The sequence below is a fragment of the Phymastichus coffea genome, unplaced genomic scaffold, assembly GCF_024137745.1.
Source record: "Phymastichus coffea isolate CEN01 unplaced genomic scaffold, Cenicafe_Pcof_1.1 PCOF00043, whole genome shotgun sequence".
NCBI classification, from domain to species: domain Eukaryota; kingdom Metazoa; phylum Arthropoda; class Insecta; order Hymenoptera; family Eulophidae; genus Phymastichus; species Phymastichus coffea.
Genome location: NW_026706854.1, coordinates 1,880,914 through 1,900,164, shown reverse-complemented (window position 1 = coordinate 1,900,164; position 19,251 = coordinate 1,880,914). Strand labels below are relative to the sequence as shown.

General features: G+C 41.3%; 1 protein-coding gene across 3 annotated transcripts; it reads right to left on the bottom strand.

Annotated features, from left to right (window-relative positions):
* On the bottom strand, positions 1-18,718 carry LOC131664359 (E3 ubiquitin-protein ligase HUWE1). 3 transcript variants are annotated; one of them, XM_058935387.1, is made up of 29 exons: positions 18,278-18,718; positions 17,170-17,244; positions 16,870-17,088; positions 16,559-16,798; positions 16,421-16,483; positions 16,115-16,339; positions 15,769-16,040; positions 15,408-15,684; positions 14,658-15,323; positions 13,786-14,571; positions 13,260-13,703; positions 9,028-12,977; positions 8,607-8,742; positions 7,930-8,468; positions 7,579-7,847; positions 7,349-7,501; positions 7,124-7,270; positions 6,852-7,037; positions 6,593-6,776; positions 5,975-6,515; positions 5,711-5,891; positions 4,461-5,629; positions 3,313-4,378; positions 2,964-3,239; positions 2,508-2,884; positions 2,285-2,418; positions 2,046-2,211; positions 1,499-1,689; positions 1-1,416 (listed from the first exon to the last, which is right to left on the bottom strand). In XM_058935387.1, the coding sequence occupies exons 2-29, from the start codon at positions 17,212-17,214 to the stop codon at positions 1,314-1,316; spliced, it is 13,005 nt and encodes a 4,334-aa protein (XP_058791370.1). In that variant the 5' UTR covers positions 17,215-17,244; positions 18,278-18,718; the 3' UTR covers positions 1-1,313. The 3 variants fall into 3 exon arrangements, with proteins under 3 accessions (XP_058791370.1, XP_058791372.1, XP_058791371.1); XM_058935389.1 differs by having other exon boundaries at positions 8,607-8,727; XM_058935388.1 differs by lacking the exon at positions 18,278-18,718 and adding an exon at positions 17,663-17,826.
* Between the last annotated feature and the right edge of the window lie 533 nt (positions 18,719-19,251).

The window sequence follows — 19,251 nt, the reverse complement described above, 5'->3', positions numbered from 1 at the left end:
CTTAAATACAAATTTACTGAGATTTACATGAACGACACGAAACAAAATATTTTCGAATAAAAAGGTATATGGTCGGGACAAACTTGTCTTACGAACAATAAAACAAAGCGACTATATTATTAATTTTTTTTTATAAGAAATACAACATTTACTGTGTTTTTGAGCGATTCCTAAGCAATAATTCCCTAACAATATCGAAAGGAGCTGTGTATTTTTCTTCTTTATGCACAACGTTATTACTCTGTAATTTACCATTGACGCTTTTTCTTTCCGCTTAGATTTGTAGCTATGTATGTATCGTTTCAACTGTAAACTTTTTTATTTTTCTTAGGTTTTAGGAAAAATTACACTTCGTTTTTCATTAATAACATCACATTTCGAATTAATAATCGTTAAATGATATTATTTAAAAATTACTATAGCTATTAATATTAATCAATAAAAATTAGAGTTATTAATACTAATAGTGTACAATCATTCAGAACTCTCACGAGAAAAAGGAAATAAAATAAGGTTGCTATTCAGATTTTACACTGCAAATCTCCTTGGCTTCATCGGTAAGTTAGGCTCTCAATTTTCGCGTACGAAAAAAACATAAGGATGAATCTCACACTCTCGTAAATAATTATTAACCACTGTTTTTTTTTCTTCACAACTTTTGCGTTCGTGTAAAACTTTTAGGAAAACATTTTGTATTATGTTCTCATTCACACATACTGTAACTATACGCAAACTATTAAATATCTGTTGTTACAATTTATCACCAATGATTCTCTCTTGAGTGCTGTATATTACAATCTTGATCGCTTTGGATCTCTTAAGCTATTCTAGAACGCCGGTTTCAGCTCCCTTAAATAGAAACCTTATCGTAGAGTCTTATATGTGGTTAGCCTTACATTTTAGTTCTCCTATTCCATTTTGTTGGGAATTACCGTTAAGTTCCTCTCTTTATTTCACATACATACTTCTTCGTAACTTCACAGAGCTTTTTCTCAACAAAATAAACTTTAAATCGTGTAGTGTTCTTTTTTCTCAAAGTTATTTTCAATAATTACACCATAATCGTATATATGTATACATATGTATATATACATATATATGTACATTGTAGTATATGTATATACACATGCGTGTTATTAGAACGTTGACTCCATTACTTTTTTTCTTTTAAAAACTCGATAGAGGATCAAGCACAGTTCACATTTGTTACATCACGCAGATATATAATTTACTTTGTCGAATAGGCAGAGGCAACACATTACAGAAAACAAATTTGCGACGTAAGAGTATGTCCGTATGTCGTTAGCAAAAATTTACGCAAATCCAAATCCTTCACTGCATTCGTGAATTGCCTTTAGTAAGTTACTGCGTAGTTTATCGTAGGTCTCGTAAACGGGTAAGTCCAATTGATTAAAACTATAAATAAATAAGAAAATAATTAAATAATTACAATTCATAACTTACTTCAAGCATTCTAAGTAATCACGTTGAAACGTACCATGTATGGGCTGAAGGTAAGCGATCTGTCGATCGATCATCCCGATGGATTTGGAACTTCTGCACGCCATTCATGCCTTCAAGAGCACCAAAGCCTTGTAGTGGGACCTTTGAAGTTCCCGTGACAAATTGCAAAAACTTGGCTCGGTCTGCTTGATCAAAACCGCGCAGAGCACGCCAAAACCATTGGATCTAAAATAATAAATATTTATGTTAATTTTATGCATCAGTCATGCAGTGATTAATTTTTTTCGATATTCCGTGCACAAAGTACGTATTTCTCGCATGCTTGGCAATAATAAGTGTTGAAATAGTACATTACGATACAAGGGCAGAAAAGTAGATTCTTGTATCATAAGGTACTATTTCACACGTCGTATCGAAAAATACGGTACGATATATATTCGGGAAAGAGTTCCTCGTCTTGTGTGGCGTTTTCGGCCGAGCGAAACGAAGGTGGAAATATACTTTTCCGTACTTGTATCGCTATATACTATTTCAAGTCTTTTTATTTTAAATATTAAAATATTATTTTATCGATTACAAACCTGCAATGACGTCGGGCTATACTTGTGGTACTCAGTGTTGGCTTTCAAGTCTTCAATGTCAACATTTGGTAAACCGCTGATCAACAACTCGAGTTCTTGCTCATTGAAAATGGAAATAAGACGTTTGGGAATGATATCGTAAAATCCTTCCAAAAATGCGTTAAGTCTGTAGAAAGAACACATCAAGAATCCAGTAAAAATTATTTTAAGAATTTTTTTAATATATAAAACAATCTTACTGTTTGCGAATTGCTCCTGTCATCTTCATCTGGCAGACCAATCGAATGTATTCAAGTTTTGTTTCTTCTGTGACGATAATGTTTCGCCCATTTGCTATTAAATCTCTTACATCGTTGACGCCAAATTCATTGACCTACAATTGAAAATAAATGAAATAAATTAGTGATCGATGTAATAGAAAATCAAAAAAACATAACTTTACATAAATTATACAATACACACCTCTGCTGAGAATGTTAATTCGTATCCTAGATCTGAAATGTTATTTTCGGTCAAATAAACAAGACCTTTGTAGAAACTGTAATCCTCGCTCTCCATGTCGGTGTGCTTGACGAGAATTCCGAGAATATGTTTGTAAAAGCTACGTGTAAAGTAGCACTCCAACAGTTTATTGTCATAAATAGCCTTAGCTATGACTCGACCGACAAACTTGTAGTAGCACAAGTGATTAGGATTACAATGCGAGGAAGAGTTGATCATGTATGTAACACGATCGCCTGGACTGACCGTGAACAAGGCGTACATTGGGTTGAAAATCTCTCTCGAGATGATGACGTACCACTCTCGCAATAAACCACCTGCGTCTTGACCTTCTTCACCTGTTGACAAAAAAATCATGAGTATTGTTAATATTTAAATATCTTCCTAACATAAACGTATATAAAGTAAAGATTTTACCTTCAAACACAATGTAGAATCGATTCTTCCACTCGTCTGCATTGCGCCGGTGAAGCTCTCTAAACGAATCCTCGAAAACATGGCTACGACGCACGTGCACAGCCAACTCTTCTCTTCGAATACCTTCATCCATCCGTTCTAACTCCGTTCTGAAATACCTTCTCTTAACATCGAAGTCCAAAACTCTTGTATGATCGACCAACACAGAGAATGGCCCATCAGCCAAGTGTGTAGTTGTTTGTCTCAAGATTTGATTGAGAACTGTCCTGTGTGTTTCTGTAATAAAGTTATTTTATAAATATCATTTTATCATTTACTGTACATGAAATACGACAAATAAAATATATACCAGCAAATTTGAGGAACTTCAACTGATCAGGCGGTAGGACTTTTTGTGGTGTTGGGTGGGCATCCCAGGAGTGCGGTGTCACTGGATTGATAGCAGCCGAGCCAGCAGAAGATGCCGCAGCACCACCTTCAACATTAGCAGAAACCGCAAGCGGAGCAGCAGCGCCAGCAACCGCTGGAGCAGCAGCAGCGTCGGCATTTTCTGGAAAGACTGGCGACACTGGGGCAATTTCAGCCACCACATCGAGATTATCGGTGTTGTTATCGTTGTTTCGGTCGCGATTTGTGGTACTCGACGATGAGTGCACAAGGAAGAAGGCTTCGACGGCAGGTTGAAGCACAAGAACTGCGTGATGATCAGGCGTATGTTCCAACTCGAGTAAACAAGCACTCAACGTTTCCCACAGATGATCCAGCACAAGACTTTCACTTAGCAATGGCAGCGTCGATTTACTGTCTTCTTCGGTATTCGAACTTGATGGTTTTGGTTCATCCACAGGAGCAGCAGCTTCTGCGACAGTCGGCGTGACTGTAGTTGATGGAGCTGCAACCTGTGTTGTATCCATGGCAACAGCGTCAGCATCGGTAGTACTATCATTACTTGTAGCCTCTTCGCCTTCGTTTCGAGCGACTTCCATTCCGGTTTCAACTGGCTGAGTTTCATCAATTGCAGCGACAGTGGTTGCGGTAGCTGTTGCATTGGTCTCAGTCGATTTTTTATTGCTCGCGTGGCGTACGGCTTCGCGTATTTGCACGATCACCTTGAGTATACGCAGGAAGAAGGCTTGACTAGAAGTTTTACTGACGAGTGTACCCATCGATGGAAGTTGCAAGTCGCTTCCAGCTTTTAGTTTCGTTGGGGCCGTTATTATCACACTATCATTTGTAAATCTGTCTACAAGGAAACCTTTGTTTACCCCGCTACCACTCGTCGACGGTTGCTCTTCCATTGAATTTCTTCTATTTAGCTCACGATTCAGTACTTTCAGTTCTATCATTAGGTCGTTTATGTGTTCGCAAACCATATTAGCCAATTCCATTGCTCCTTCCAACAAAAGTTTGAGAATCTAAAGGAAAAATTATTTTATGTTAATAAACGCACATATATGAAAAGTATTTATGTACCGAAAATAATATTCGATAACTTACCAATTGTCGCGTAGGATCAGGACAGTGCGATAAATTCAAAAGTAAAGCAGTAGCATCTTCCAAGCCTTCTTCCGAGCAACTCTTGCTCGTTAGTACTTGTACCGCTAATTTGATGTGTCCTTCAGGTGCAGCGATACTCCACTCTTTAATAGGGTCAGGTAATTTTTTGTTCTTCGGCGTTGTATTTTCAGCCCTTCGCTGCGGCTCTTCAGTGAGGCCTATCGAGATCAGCGACAAAAGTCGAAGAAGTTTATCGGTTAACTGACTGCTTCGTTTAATCACGGACCAGTTCAGCATTGAGATTAGCTGACCAAAAGATGATACTTCGAAAGATAACACCGATTGTTCGGGTTCACTACCCAAATTAGAATTTGAGTGTGTACGTGCCACAGATTTTCCTTTTTTCGAGGCACAAGAATCGAGCCTAAGAAGCATGTCCCAGAAATCTGGGGCGTCACTTTTGTAAGGCTTCGTTGCAGTCTTTGGTTTGGTACCAGTCTCTTCTTTGTTAATCTCCTTTTCCTTCTCCTTTTCTTTATCCTTCTCTTCTAACTCTTTCGACTTAATAGGAACAAAATAACCAGGGAAGCTTTTAGCTAATGATATCAACAACTCTAACGTGTGCCTGCAGACAGTTGGAGAAGCTTGCGGATGGATCGTGATATTGTGGCCTTGCCTGTCAGATTTTTTGCCACCGTGTCTGATAATATGGAATACATTAGCTCTACAGCCTAAGGCGGCGTCTATACTGATATTTAGCCATGACTGTGCATTATTTCGCATATCAATGGCTTTTGGAGAACAGTAGTCCATGCTCGAATGCGTAATTTTCCTTCTGAATTTACCGCTAAAGTCTACGAAAGCATCACGATTTTCATCATTACTCCTTTCCATGATGTTTAGCAAAGCTTTCACGACCCATTCTCTGGTGCTCGTATGGTAACACAAGTTTCGAATCACTCGGTGAAGTCTTAGAGTATTAATCTTCGGTTCGTCGATGAATAATAAAACTAACAAACAGGCCATAGACTCGTGGTCAAGCAATTGTTTTCCGCGAAGTCGCACTGCACCAGCTGCTTGATAAGTAATACCCGCGTCAGCTAAGCGTGAATTCCACTGTGCACGCTGTGGCATTGCATGAATTGCGTAACGAGCTCCGGGTCCACGAACTGTAAATAAATTGTTGATCAAAATGGTAAAGTGAATGTTTGATCATATTTAACTAAAAAAAATTTTTTTTAATTACGAACCTCTACCAGAATTTCTTAGGATACTCGACAGTGTGGCATTACCTTGACCAACGTGATTCAAGAATCTCTCTTGCATCATCATTCGGTTACGGGTTTCCCACTCACGTCTTAAATTTTGAGCCTCTTGTGCTAGATCAGGTGGAAGTACAGAGATTTGAGATTCTTCCATATCCGTAAGGATCTGCAATTAATAATTCGCATAAGTATTGCAATAAATCATTTTTTGAGACGGTTAATTAATAATAAAATGTTAAAAAGACACACCGCTTGACGGAGCGAAGGTGGAAGATTTTGGAAGAAAGCTGCTGCGTCGACAGGGTCCTCAGGATTAGCTGAAGCGGCTGCATGTCGCTGTTGTTCAAGCCTTTGTTGTGCTAACACTTCTTCTTGAATGGCAGGTGGAAGAGCAGCCAAGAATTCTGCGTTAACCTCGACAGGTCCAGCCATTTCTTGAACGACATTCTGTTGAGCAGCTCGTTGCCTAATGCGTTGAAGGCGAAGCTGTTCGGCTATCACTTCATCACGCATATCTTCTGGTAAGGCAGCAAGGAATGATGGATCAACGCCGTCGAGTAGAGGTTCTTGCGAATGCCCAGCTTGTTGTGCTGCTTCTTGTGTTGATGGTTCTTGTGAGGCAGATGATGCTTGGTCTTGTTGTTCCAAATTGGTCGTTACATCGTTAGATGCTTGCGGTTGAGTGGTTTCTTCTTGAGGAGCTGCTTGAGCATTAGATTGTTGGGTTTCAGGTTGTGGTGTACTCGTTGCATCAGGCCTGGCACTATTGGTTTCTTGATTGACGTTGGCACTGAATTAAAAATTCGCATATTAAGTAAGAATAAATAAATTTATGAGAAATGTATTAAAAATTATTTCGATACACACTTTCTTTCTCCGTTAGATTCGACGGTGTCATCGGTCAGTAAACTTCTAATCCAATCTATTGGCACACTATTTTCTCGCGACAAGTCATTGCTCGAGCTTTGACTAAAGTCAACTAGCTCAGCTGGTGTCCAGACTTCGGAATTTTCTGTTGTTGAAGATCCTTCAGCTGGTCTGTCATTTTGCCCTATTCATGGAAAATTATATAAGCAAGGCAAATGTTTGATAATATAACATTAAAATAATATTTGCGTTTACTAACGTTGTAATCTGGAAGCTTCTGAAGCGGAAGCACCGAGAACCGAATCAACAAGATGCGCGGCAATTTCAGTAGCCGCAGTAAGTGCTGCAGCTTGAGATTCTCTTTCTTCGGTCGACTGATACTCATCTTGTGGAGGTGGAGGCGGTGGTCTCTCTTCTTCGTCTTGTACAGTCACTTCCATTTCACCTATAAAATGATTAAATACATTCATATTTTAGTTTATTAGCAATAGAAACTGTGGATTAAAAATAAACATATAGGAAAAGAATTACCTATAGGTTCTTCATCAGTGTGTAATTCTTGCCGCACAGCCTCAACGACAGCCTCCACAGCTGCTATTAGCTGTCTAGATTCATCTCTATCAGATGACGAAGTAGATGTTCTAGGCATTTCAACAGGCGGTGTACTTGGAACTTCAGCTATCGATCGCAATAGAAACATATATCGTATAATTTATAAAAATACATGTCATTTTCACGTAAAAAATCATAACTTACTTTCAGTCACATTTGTACTCGTACTTCCTTTGGTTTCTTTGTTCTTTTCGGCTTCTTTCTCCGCAACCTGCTGCTTTTTATGCTTTTCTTTTCTTTCCGCAAGCTCAGCATTTCTGTACTTTTCTAAACCAGGAATCAACTTGTATACGATGCCTGTAATAAAAGTAAACATTTAAAATCTACTCAATATTTTATGACAGCAATATTAATGTTAATATATGAACACTAACCAACACAGCAATCTGGTTGAGAATCGCCATCGAGTAGCCTGCTCTCTTCGATCCACCAGTGAAGAGCAGTCGGGACATTGTTTAAGGTTGCCGCAAGACTAGGTCCAAATAGATATCCCGATTGATCTACAAAGTCATATTGCTCGTCATCGGGATTAGCCATGATACCAAGTCCGTTATCCATGACAACAACTCGTGTATCTCTAAACGAAGTAGCCAAAATTTGACTTGCAGCCAAAGGCAAGTTTTGAGCTGCTGGCCCAAGTAGCCTATAATAATGATTCATAAAATGAACAAACAAATTCATAAAAATAAAAAAAGGATTTTTTAAGGGTTCAAGATTATTATTACCTCTGTAAAATCACTGGTGGATTAGCGTGACGCGGATTAGATAATTGGAATTGGTATCTGCGCTGTCGGAGCATTCTTTGGGCACGATTGTTTGCTGTATCCAGACTACCCTGGGCCATGAGGAGAGGATGGGAAGCCAAACCATTGCCTTCACCAACGGAGGGCGATTCGCTGAAGAGATCAAGAGCGAAGGGAAAGTTTGCATTCCAAGGCATACTCTGCCGACCAGACGCTGGTGCAACAGCGTTTAAGTCTTGGTTGTCGAAGTTGTGCTGCATGATGACGACGTTGCCGCCGTCACGATCTGCTGCTGAATGCGAAACTAGGTGCAATGACATACTTGGCACACGATCCTCGTAGTAGTTCAGTCTATCTTCGTCGTAATTAGAAGATTCTTCCTCTTCTTCTTCCTCTTCCTCGTTTTCTTCGCCATCATCTTCTTCCTCTTCTTCCTCTTCGTCGTCATCGTCTTGTACGTCGTCCTCGTTATCGTCTGATGGATTGCTATCTGAGTCGGAATCTGAACTCATCAAATCCTCCTGCAACGATTGAAATGAATATCTAAATCATTTATTCGGTAAACTAACTCACAAAATCATTGTCACGATAATTAAGAATATTAAAAATTAAAAAATCATTAACTAAACAAATACTATAAATTAAAGATTTATACTTACAGTGGTGTCTCGTGCTGGATCAAAATCACCTTCTCCATCGCGCATGGCGAGGCTCTCGTCTTCAATGTCCATCGGCCGATGTGGACGAGAAGATGGCTCTTCCGCAACGGCCGATCCATCCCTGGAAAACAGTACACTACTTTATTTTAGACGCTGCTTTGTCACAATATTGAGTTTTTATTCAATTATAATTTTGAAATAATTTTGATTAAAAAAAATTTGTTTAAAAAGTAAGTTTTTAATTGGAAACACTAAAAATTAAATGGCAATCTTACATTCACTAAAATTAGTGTCTTTATGATATTTCAAATTATTAAAAAAATATAAACACATAATTAACGAAAAGAAATTTGATGTCTCAAAAATTCTAATAAAATGTCGTAAATTCAAATGTAAACTATACAGCGTTGTGAATCCTTACCTTTCCAGCAATTGATCCATAATATCTTCGAGAGCCGCTCCATCATCCTCATGCTGTTGACTTTCAGAGGTAGGCTCGAGACTTTCAGCATTTGCAGAAATGTCATGTTCGGTATTTTCTGCATCCTCGTTAACTTCTTCACCAACAGCGTTGGTAGCATCGGATGTGGTAGTACCGGTTTGTTCGCCGTGTGGTTCCTCTTGAGCGTTACGATTCTTTGGTCTGGGTAATTTGTTGCTGATAGCACCAGGCATTGGCTGATTGATAATACGAGAAAGGGTCTCTAGAGGTTTGAGAGCAGCGTTGATAGTACCAGCAATGTTGGGACTCGAGAGATCAAGGCTATGTGGTATCTTGGCAAGGTCGGTAACGATACCCTTCTTGAGCATGATGCGCACGATGTAGTTAACATTTGTATATTGGTTTGGTTTGACTGAGCCGCGGATTGGTTGATGCGAGCTTGGTGGACAATTGTCGATCATCGTCGAAATCAAGCCAATCAACAGCTGCAACTGCGCGTGTTTTTCCGAGCTTTCGGACAAAGCCAAGGTTCTTGTCAGTGCAGCTTTTACTTCAGCAACGAGAGTACACTGTGCATCAGGCGAATGATTGCAGGAGGCAATAGCCGCGATGAGCATTCGAGCCATTCCCGTGCACTGTCTGTCACTAGAATTTTCGGGCAAGATCGGTAAGAGTTTGTCCAACAGAAATGCGAGAGCCATGGTGTCTTCCTGAATCATTTCGCTCTGGCCAGCGCGATAAGTGTATTCGGTAATGAGATTGGCGATGGCGCTATATGAGCGCACAGCCTCGGCAAGAATCTTTAGAATGGCTGATTTAGGAAGTAGAGGTTTCTTAGCCTCTTCGGGCTCGACTTTACCGTTCGCTCCGACATCTGTGTACATCTTAAGCGGTATGATCTGCGACACTTGATCATCGTCGTCGAGTGGGTCACTTGTTGCTGCTGCGGTGTTACTGCGCAGTGGATCTCTACGCGACGACGATGTTGAGGTAGTGGCCGTCGAGTTCGTAGCAGTAGTAGCATTTTTTTTCTCGGGCGTGCCAGCAGGTGGCGTGTTAGAAGAATCCTCAGGAAGAACAGGAACTGGTTTTATAAGGGCATTGAGAAGCTCGTGGATAACGTTAATCGGTACTTCTTCATCCACTGGCTGCGAAGATGACAGACTTGGTGGTAAAGCTTTGACTACAAGTCGATTGTCGACATCGTCGCGTTTCAGCACGTTTACATCAACTCGTAGTATATTTTCGCACACTTTACGATAGACTTCTGGGTCACGGCACACGGCACTGCTGATCTGGCGCGTCATGAATAGAATTTCTTTGTAGGCCGGAGGAATATTGGTTTGAGTGCGCGAGCGCACGACTTTCTCCATTGCAAGACCTAAAGTTTCTGGCTCTTCTAAAGTGTGTCTGATGAGAAGAGTGCTGAGTGTAGAGCATCCAATAAAACTACTGGCCTGGGTCATGTCGAGCAATAATTTCACTCCGCCCTCTTTGGCGAAAACTTTGGCGTTAGTGTAGTCACGGGTGAGTCGTAAGCAAACTTTCATCAGTGCGTGCAAAGCATCGCGATCAACTGGAATGGCCAATAATTTTACACAAGCACGAACGATGTTTGGGGTGACATTCGGATCAAGGCCTTGTATAGGAGTATTTCTCTTATCCTCATTAGATGATGTAGTGCTACCGTCCTCGGTGTCCATACTAGTATCAGAAGAAGAAATCTGCGTGGCTCCGTTGTTTGTTATTGACAGCACCGTTTGCGCAGGTATTACAGCTGGCACGGTTATTGCTGCTGCTTCCTCTACAGCAGTAGTGATAGGTTGGGTGGTAGTTTTGAAGCCCATTGTGATTGGACGCCGGTTCTCGCTTTCTTCGTTCACTTGAGTCATACAGGAGAAAGTAATCAAGTACTTGCGCCTGCTACAATTTATGCGCACAGTTGGTTCACCTGCCCAGTATGCCTCGTTAATGATTTTATTGTTGGCCGAAGAGTAGGGCATCCACTTGCCCGAACTCAGATCAAACCATTTCCACGTGCGATTGGTTACTCTGTGCATGAGCTGCTTACGCTGCGTAAGAACTGCCACTTTTTCCAATCGATCGATTAACAATAAAAGCGGTGCGAGCCATTTTGGTGTCTTTGTAGCTAGAGTTGTGGCTTCTTTTTCATCTTTAGGTGGAGCTGCACGATTTTTACTTGCAGTAAGAGGAGCTTCACTGGCTACGAGTAAAGCTACAAGTTTGTCGAGAATACCACATTGTTCGACTACTTCCGCACATGGCACGCGCATCTCTTGGAAAGTGCCCTCGAAAAATAGCGTATACAAGTAGATGCGGCCGGCTACCTTATTAGCTTCTTCACACTCGACAAGTCGTGAACCTGCATTTTCGTCCTGTGACTCGGCGGTGTCTCGAAGTTTATCAACCAAATCGCCAATTTCCTTAATTAAGTGTTTGAGCATACTGTCACGCCAGTCGGTGCCATTGCGTTTAGTTATCGTCACCAGTAGGTCGCATATTCTATAAACAGTGTCTGGCATCAAATCCAATAGATTCAGGCACTGCTCCAGAGCTGTATGCGTGAACTCGTCAATAGTCTTAGACGTTTCTTTGATAGGCTCCTCAGAGTTTATCGTGGCCTCGGAGTCGTCGAGCGACATTGCAATTGCTTGCATCATTTGGTCGTCGTCGCCCATCTCTAAATCCATTATTAGATCTTGACCATTGGCATCTGCTCCAGCCAATTCAGCTCTTGGAACTCGCAATGTAGCAGGGTTAGTAAGAAGATAATCCGTAGCTTGCTCGACTGTCAAAGTATGAAGCAAAGCCTCGATACAGTGAGTTCTGCTGAACCCCATGTCCATCAGCTGCCTCAAGTGTTCCGGATTCACGTCAGCTTCAGGTTCCTCTCGACGCTCAACGGTTCCTGAGCGATTAGTAGTACCAGCTGCAGCACTTGTTTCAGTACTTTCTTCCTTTTCAAGACGCTCTTTGATGATTTTTTCGCCTTGCAGAATGTGTCGAAGAATCGACAGAATGGACTCTGTCATACGAGGCCCATAATTCTTGAGGGGCTTCTTACCCCACATCAGCATCACAGCATCAAAAGCCTTCTTGTGGATGTCTACGAGATACTTGACAGGATCAAATGGTTCGAATTTGTAGAGTCCGGTACACTTAGTAGATACCACGTGAGGAGAATCTAAGATTGCTTTAGGATTAACCATTTTTTCAAGAAGCATTAACCAAACGTCCAAAAACTCGCCAGTACCGTCGGGCAAATTCGGATGCTCTAAGCCTTCTGCCAGATCAAACTGACCACTACCCGACAGCGCCCACCGGAAGGTGCTGAAAAACGCATTCTGTCCTCCCAACTTAACAAACTTCTGCAGCATCAAATGATATGGATGTCTTTTCTCGTCGAATAGCATCGGCGACGTAAAACCAACCGAGCAGATTAGAAAAGTTAACTTGAATTTTGGTACTGGCGAGGGCGGTAATTTATCGTGTGAAAGTCCTCTCATCAAAAGGCAATTAAGCGCAGTGGCTACAGCTCTCGCTGCTTGTGAAGGTAACGTAGGCATGAGCGGTGTCGGTTGGCCACGACGCTGGCGAACTGGAGATCCCATACATAATTTCACTAAAAGTCCAAAGAGTTCTGCCAATGCACGTCCAAGTCGCGACGAGGCTCCGAGCAAAGGTTTGATGTATTTAAGCTGATGGGTGTTAGGAGATGTACGACCAGTGCCAGTGGCAACTGTCGTAGTTGTAGAAGTCCCCGTACTCGTACTGGGTTTATTCTCGTCTACTTCCATTGAGACAGGTGGAGGATCTGTACTAAGAGCTTCCATTGCGCTTGTCATGCCATTGCTACCATCACCGGCAGCTGCTGCATTTGCTGTCCAATTTGATGACTCTCCTTCTGTCTGGAATCGGTAAAACAAAGTAGCAAAAATAAATATATTGATGAGTTATGACGTGTATCATAATGGCCTGATACTTGTTTGCAAAAATAAAAGTTTTATCGTATAATGAACAAGATAAAACATCTATATAAAAAATATATTTATTACATGGACCGTCTATTATCAATGATTGATAGTAGCGTACCACACTCAAATAATAAATAATATTAGCTGTCTTTCGTTTTCTATTTACATTATATACTACGCTTAGATCATACTAAACTCATTACTTATAAAACTTACCCTTAATTCAGGTGGCATAAGTTTATCCATGTCTTCCTTGCCGAAATCACAACCCGCAGGAATGCTTCCATCACTACACAAAGCAAGTAGCAATGTGCTCTCCCAAACGAGTGCCATGTACAATTCGGAGAGGCCTTTGAGGACGGCAAGACCAAGTTCGGATCCCCAGTGGTTCATTGAAAGATTACGTATTTCGGACTGACTTGTACGGCAAACATGAACAAACATAACGACGTATCCATGAGCTGCATTCATTGCGTGAAGCATCGGCGTTGCCTTGTCGCTTGTGAAAGCAGTCTCGAGATTTGACGCCGTGGCAAGTTCGTGTAGTAATATGGAGCCACCAGGTGACTCCATGTGACTATTCAGAGGTTTTAGCAATTGAAGTACCTCGTTTAGTTGGATGAGACCAGTTTTTAGAACTAATGGTTCGTGTGCCAGGTTCTGTTAATTCAAAGTAAACGTGTAATAGTTTTAAAAAATTAGAATAAACTTTAGTCATACGTGACATTGGAAAGAAATTTACCAGTATGCTTTTACAAACTGAGGCGACAGCTTGAGCAGCTTGCGCCACAGGGTAGTCAACCGGCAGGTTTGGCAATCCCAGAATGGACAAAAGCGGCACGAGGCCTTTTTGCGCGACAAACTCGCGGCAATGATCATCAGTTGAGTTGTTACTAAGTATCGCGTCGACAAATTTCATGACATTGTGTATGTAATCAACAAGAGCAATAGGTATTTTTTCTTTAGGCTGCGGGGGTGGTCCAGGTTGGGCAGGAGAAGGTGAAGGTTGTTCTTCTCTTTGAGGATGCGAACTGGTACTAGCCTCTTCCTCGTCTTCCTCTTCTTCATCACTACTGCTGCCACCTCCACCTCCAGAACCTCCACCACTCTCGCCAACACCGACACCAACAGACTGACCGCTGGACAGTGATTGACGACTGCTAGAGCTGCTGATCGACGGTGAATTTTCGGTTTTACTGGCCGCACGCCAACACACATAACGCGCATCGCAACCGAGTACGCAGAGCTCCTGCAAAAGCTTGACGATCGCTTTCATTGCATCAGTCTTGAGACTCGGTTGATGACGCATTAACTCGTCCATTGCATTTCCGAGGTTGCAAGCTGTGTCGCCAAGAGGATCGGTACTGCGGCGACGACGCATCGCCGATAGGTAGACTGGTGAAAGAAGCACTTTGAAAATTCGTTCGAACGGTTGTCGCCTCATAAATGAGTTGAGGCCGCGCTGGTTCAGACATAAAGCACTGAACACGTTAGGCAGTGAACCAAGGACTTCTCGCGTTGCTGGTACCTGTGAATCATTGTCAACAATAGATAATTATTTTATAAAAATTTTCTAAAGTGAAATAGAACAGATTATATAGCAATAAGGCTTACGTCTTTATTTAGTAACGCATGCAATACGACGTCGGTCAATCCATTGTCTTGCAAGGTAGATAGAAGCGACGGCTCTTGAAACACATAGACAGTCACGACGTCAGTGGCAAGTAGGAAGAGTGACGATCCATAATACTCGGAATTACTGATAATGTGCTTTAAAGAGGATGGCAGTGTTCCTTCCATAATGTGTCTTATACTGTCATTGAACATGGGATCCTGGATAGCTTTCTTCAGAAAGTTGAGCATCGATTTAATTAGTGCTGCTCGCTGAGGCAAACACGTCTTGCCCGTTTTCACAGGAGTATAATTTTGGGGAGGGATTAGTTTGATCTCGCTCTTCGAACTTGTATTTTCGTCTTCAGACGTCTCCATGGGATTCAATGACTCCTCGGCCTCGTTTACTTGTGACTCTTGCTGTTGCGTCGGATTTGCTGGTTCATCAGCAGTGGCAACAGATGGTACAGCAGCAGCAGCAGCAGCTGCCGGTTGCGGAGCTTCTGCTGGCTCTATTTCTGGAATAATTTCGAATGGCTGTTCTTTACGACAGACATTCACTTCCATGTCAAGACGCTTAATGAAACTCGCTAAACCGTTGTGAGCTTGAAAGCCTTGCATATCTATGTTTGTTATTAAATCGATTACTCTCACAGCTCTTGTGACGAACTATAAACAAGTGAAAAATACAACGTTAGATTAATATTTTGGCGTTGTCAACAAGATATCTACGTTGAAAATATATAAATATACCGTGATGTGCTCTAATTCTCTGCCAGGCCAATTGATAACTTTTAAGAGGCTTTCCATCATACCACAGCTGACAAGCGCTTCGCCACCCGCTTCATAACTGGCGAGATGGTAAAGAAAACTAAAGAGCGCTGTAGCTAATGGCAAAGGGAAAGGTTGCATCTCCGGTTGTGGTGACGTGAGCGTTGTTATACACGTACGAATGAGAACTGGCAAGAATCCATGATACGAACTTGCGCCCGTGACATCGATAATTGTGTTCAAACGAGAACCCGATTTTCTTGAAAAGCGATACAAGAAGTAATTAGATCTAATTCAAACTTACACTTGGGTGGTAAAAAGTTCATTACGCATGTTAACTTACTTGGGATGATGAGGGTTTCGATCCAAATGAATGATACTTGTCAAAGTTCGCAGGGCTGCAGCGCGGATTTCAACGAGATGAGGATGTGGAAGTTCAAGTAGTTCGACAAGTTCCTCGAGGAGGCCAGGATGAAGAAGACTGTGCGCGTTCTCTTGAAGCGCATTGCTATACACAAGCACTGAGAGAGCTTGCAGCCGTGCTTGCACGCATTGCAATCGTCGCCAATAATCCGAAAAGCTATGTACTAACCTAATATGTGTCAAAAGTGCCATCTGCAAAAAACAGATAATTTGGTTATCGTCTGCGCGAAGATTTGATTTTTCCATTGCTGCATCAATATATGTACCTGTCGATCTTGAGGTACGTTATAAACTTTTAGTAAGTCGTTCATTATCTGCGCAGGGGTTTTGCAGACTTTATCTACATTTTCGATGTGTATATATGTTACAAGATTTGTCTGAGCAGTCTTTTTTACTATACCACCACTTGGGGTGCCACTGGACGTTTCTTGAACTGAAAGATTTTCAGCATAAAATTCAAAATGTAACGTGGTTGCACTTACGGGAAAAGGCTGAAATTCACAATACAGTAATTTTAGACACTTTTTGTAATCAGAAGTTATTGCATTTCATGGGTATTGATGTATAAATACCTTGTCTGGATGTTCTTTACAACAATCCGCTAGGCCAAAACCATTTTCTTTACCACCCCAACTCTAAAAATTAATGGTGTTTACTAGCTTTTAAAATTTTTTTATTAACTATTTCAAATATCCGATAGCAATACAAACCTCAGCTAAGTGAGTTAATCTGCTAAGTAAAGCTTGTCTTTTGTCGCTGTTTAATCGTGTGATAAAATTACTTCGTTTGCTAAACATGTACAGAAGATTTAGAACACCAAGAACCACATGCATATCACAACTGGACAGCAGGGTAACAAGATGCTCCATACTATTATACAGGTGTCGTGAAAAAGAGTGCTCTATAAGTAGCGTTGTAAAATGGAGAACCCAAAGTAATAATTCTTTTGCCTGAAATAAATAAGAATTCTTAATTAAGTACCCTTATTTCACTATTTATAGTTTAGGGAAAATATTAATACCTCTCTGTTTTGTGGAAGATCACAGGCCAATTCCCATGGGTTGTCTGGGCTCTTAGCAGCTGCCTCCTCCAATATACTATCACTGAGATCTAAAACATCAATCCAATGAAACAATTCACACTTTCCAAAAGTCCAGGCATCAATCTGCTTCAACTCCTCTAACAACTCAGTGTGTGAGCAAGAGCGCAGCTTGGTTATCAAGGCTTGGCACTCGGCTGGCTGCAATTTTCAATTAGCCATTTAACATTTTTACTTTTATTTTCACACATTATCACAACAATACAAAAGCCTTATACGTACCACTTCAGAAGTGCACTTTTTTAGTCTACTCCTGTCAATCTTCATTTTGGCGGTGTTTCTTCAATATTTTAGAACCTGAAAGCACACAATAAGGATTATCTAAAACCACATGACAGCGTTATTCTTAAGAAAGTATGCAATGGCATGTCGAAATTGTGTAAAACGTTAGAAACAATCACAGCGTTTTGTCCGAGATAAGAAGGTGATAACAATTTGCACAACATAGCGAAACCTCACATAGCGTGTCTATATCTCGCTCAGTTTTTCGACCACCAAAGACACTTTTATTTATAATAAGAGCATTGGATGTTCGTTAAACCTCGCGGAAGACATCGTCACGTAAATTGCAAAGTCACTCCTAACCTCGCGCCGGGAAATCGGAGATAGAGCGCGTTGTTCGTCCTCGGGATATATTACGGGCAGAGAGAAACGAAGAAGAGCGAAGAAAAAAAATGACGACGCAACGTGTATAGCTACGTATGCGATTACCTACCTGAGTGTCACCGCATCAGCTGTGAGAATTGGAGTACCACGCTGCATGACGAAGGAGCGAGTCGCTCCGTTTATTATGATAGTTATCGTCGAGTAACAAATGATTTTGTGTAGAGTATCGAGAAAAAAACGAAGCACACGGACACCTAACCTTGCGGAGTGCGTTGCTTTGCAGTAGAGAGCGAGTGAGTCGAAAGTGAGACAGAGCGCCAATGTGAGAGAGTGGGGAGATAATTTTACGTGTTATTGAGGGAGATGCTCGCGAGCGCGCGCGAGGAAACTGTAAATGGCCTCCTGATAACGGGAAAAGCAACTTGCGATTGCTTGCAAATTCGTCGACTAGCAATATTACGAGTACGGTGTCATCGTGCATCAACGCTTGTGATCTAATTTAAAAAATTGGGAAACACCGAGAGAGAGAGAAAGAGAGAGAAGCAGCACAACTCATCTAACACCTACGTGTTCCACATAGGTAAAACTGATCGTTCGATTTTGTCTTATTCTCGCGTCCCCAAACAATGCCTGCTTGAACTTCCGCTCTCGCGCAGCCTAGCCATCAGCATCATCACGCTATATAGTTTGTGGTATATATAGGTATATCAATAGTTAATCTTACCAAAAAAGAGGTAGTTGGACCGCCGGCGCTGCTCAGGTAATAACAACTTGCTGATGATGATGATGCCGTGATACCGGGGACTCGCATAGCGGTCTTTCCGCCTTTTCCGAGAAAAACGAAGCTTTTTTCCGTTTCGGTTGTACACTCCGTTTTGTCAGGTTGCTTGCTGCACACAGTATGTTTTCTCTCTCTTTCTCGCTCAGGACGACGATGATACTCGATCAGACGTTGCCGACGAGCAGCAGCACGTCCACCGCCATTTTACAAAGCACAGCACATATACAAAGAGAAGAGCCTGCAGAGTCAAGCGCACTACTTTACTTTATTCACGACACACAAATCCAATACACCAGCAACTGCTATTGCTAACACCAGAGTGTTCTCCTTAAGGAGGATTGTGGTGGGGGACTCCGTAGAGCTTGCTGCTCTGTCTGCACTGCTATCCTTATTTTCACTAGACAGCGTTTTTTCAACTATATTATAGCTGACTGTGCGCACTCACCACGAGCGCGGCCAAGCGGTGGAGGAGGGAAGAAAAGCTTCGAGAAGACTCGCTCTCTTTCTCTCCTTCATCCTTTGGTGCTCCTTTTTATCTAGGCCAGATTTTCTTAATTTTTTCTCTTTTTTTTACGATTGTCAATTGAATTAATTTGCAGCATTTCAATATAAAAATAATACGGAGTAGAAATTATCAAGTTCACGTGGAAATAGAGTTTCATTGAATGTTATGAAGTACTTTTTCAATTGTTGCTAATTTGTTAGTTATTTTTTAACATAACTGGAAAATGGAACAGCGTAACATGAATCGCAGTCGGTATAGCAGCCAACTAACTTTACAATAGATGCTACTAATATTAATTGTTTCTATTCCATGCAATAAATATATAATCAAACTCCAAAATGGTAATTTATTTAAAATTTTTGTAAATCATCGTTATAAAATATTTTATTTTTATTTGTTGTGTGTATTAATA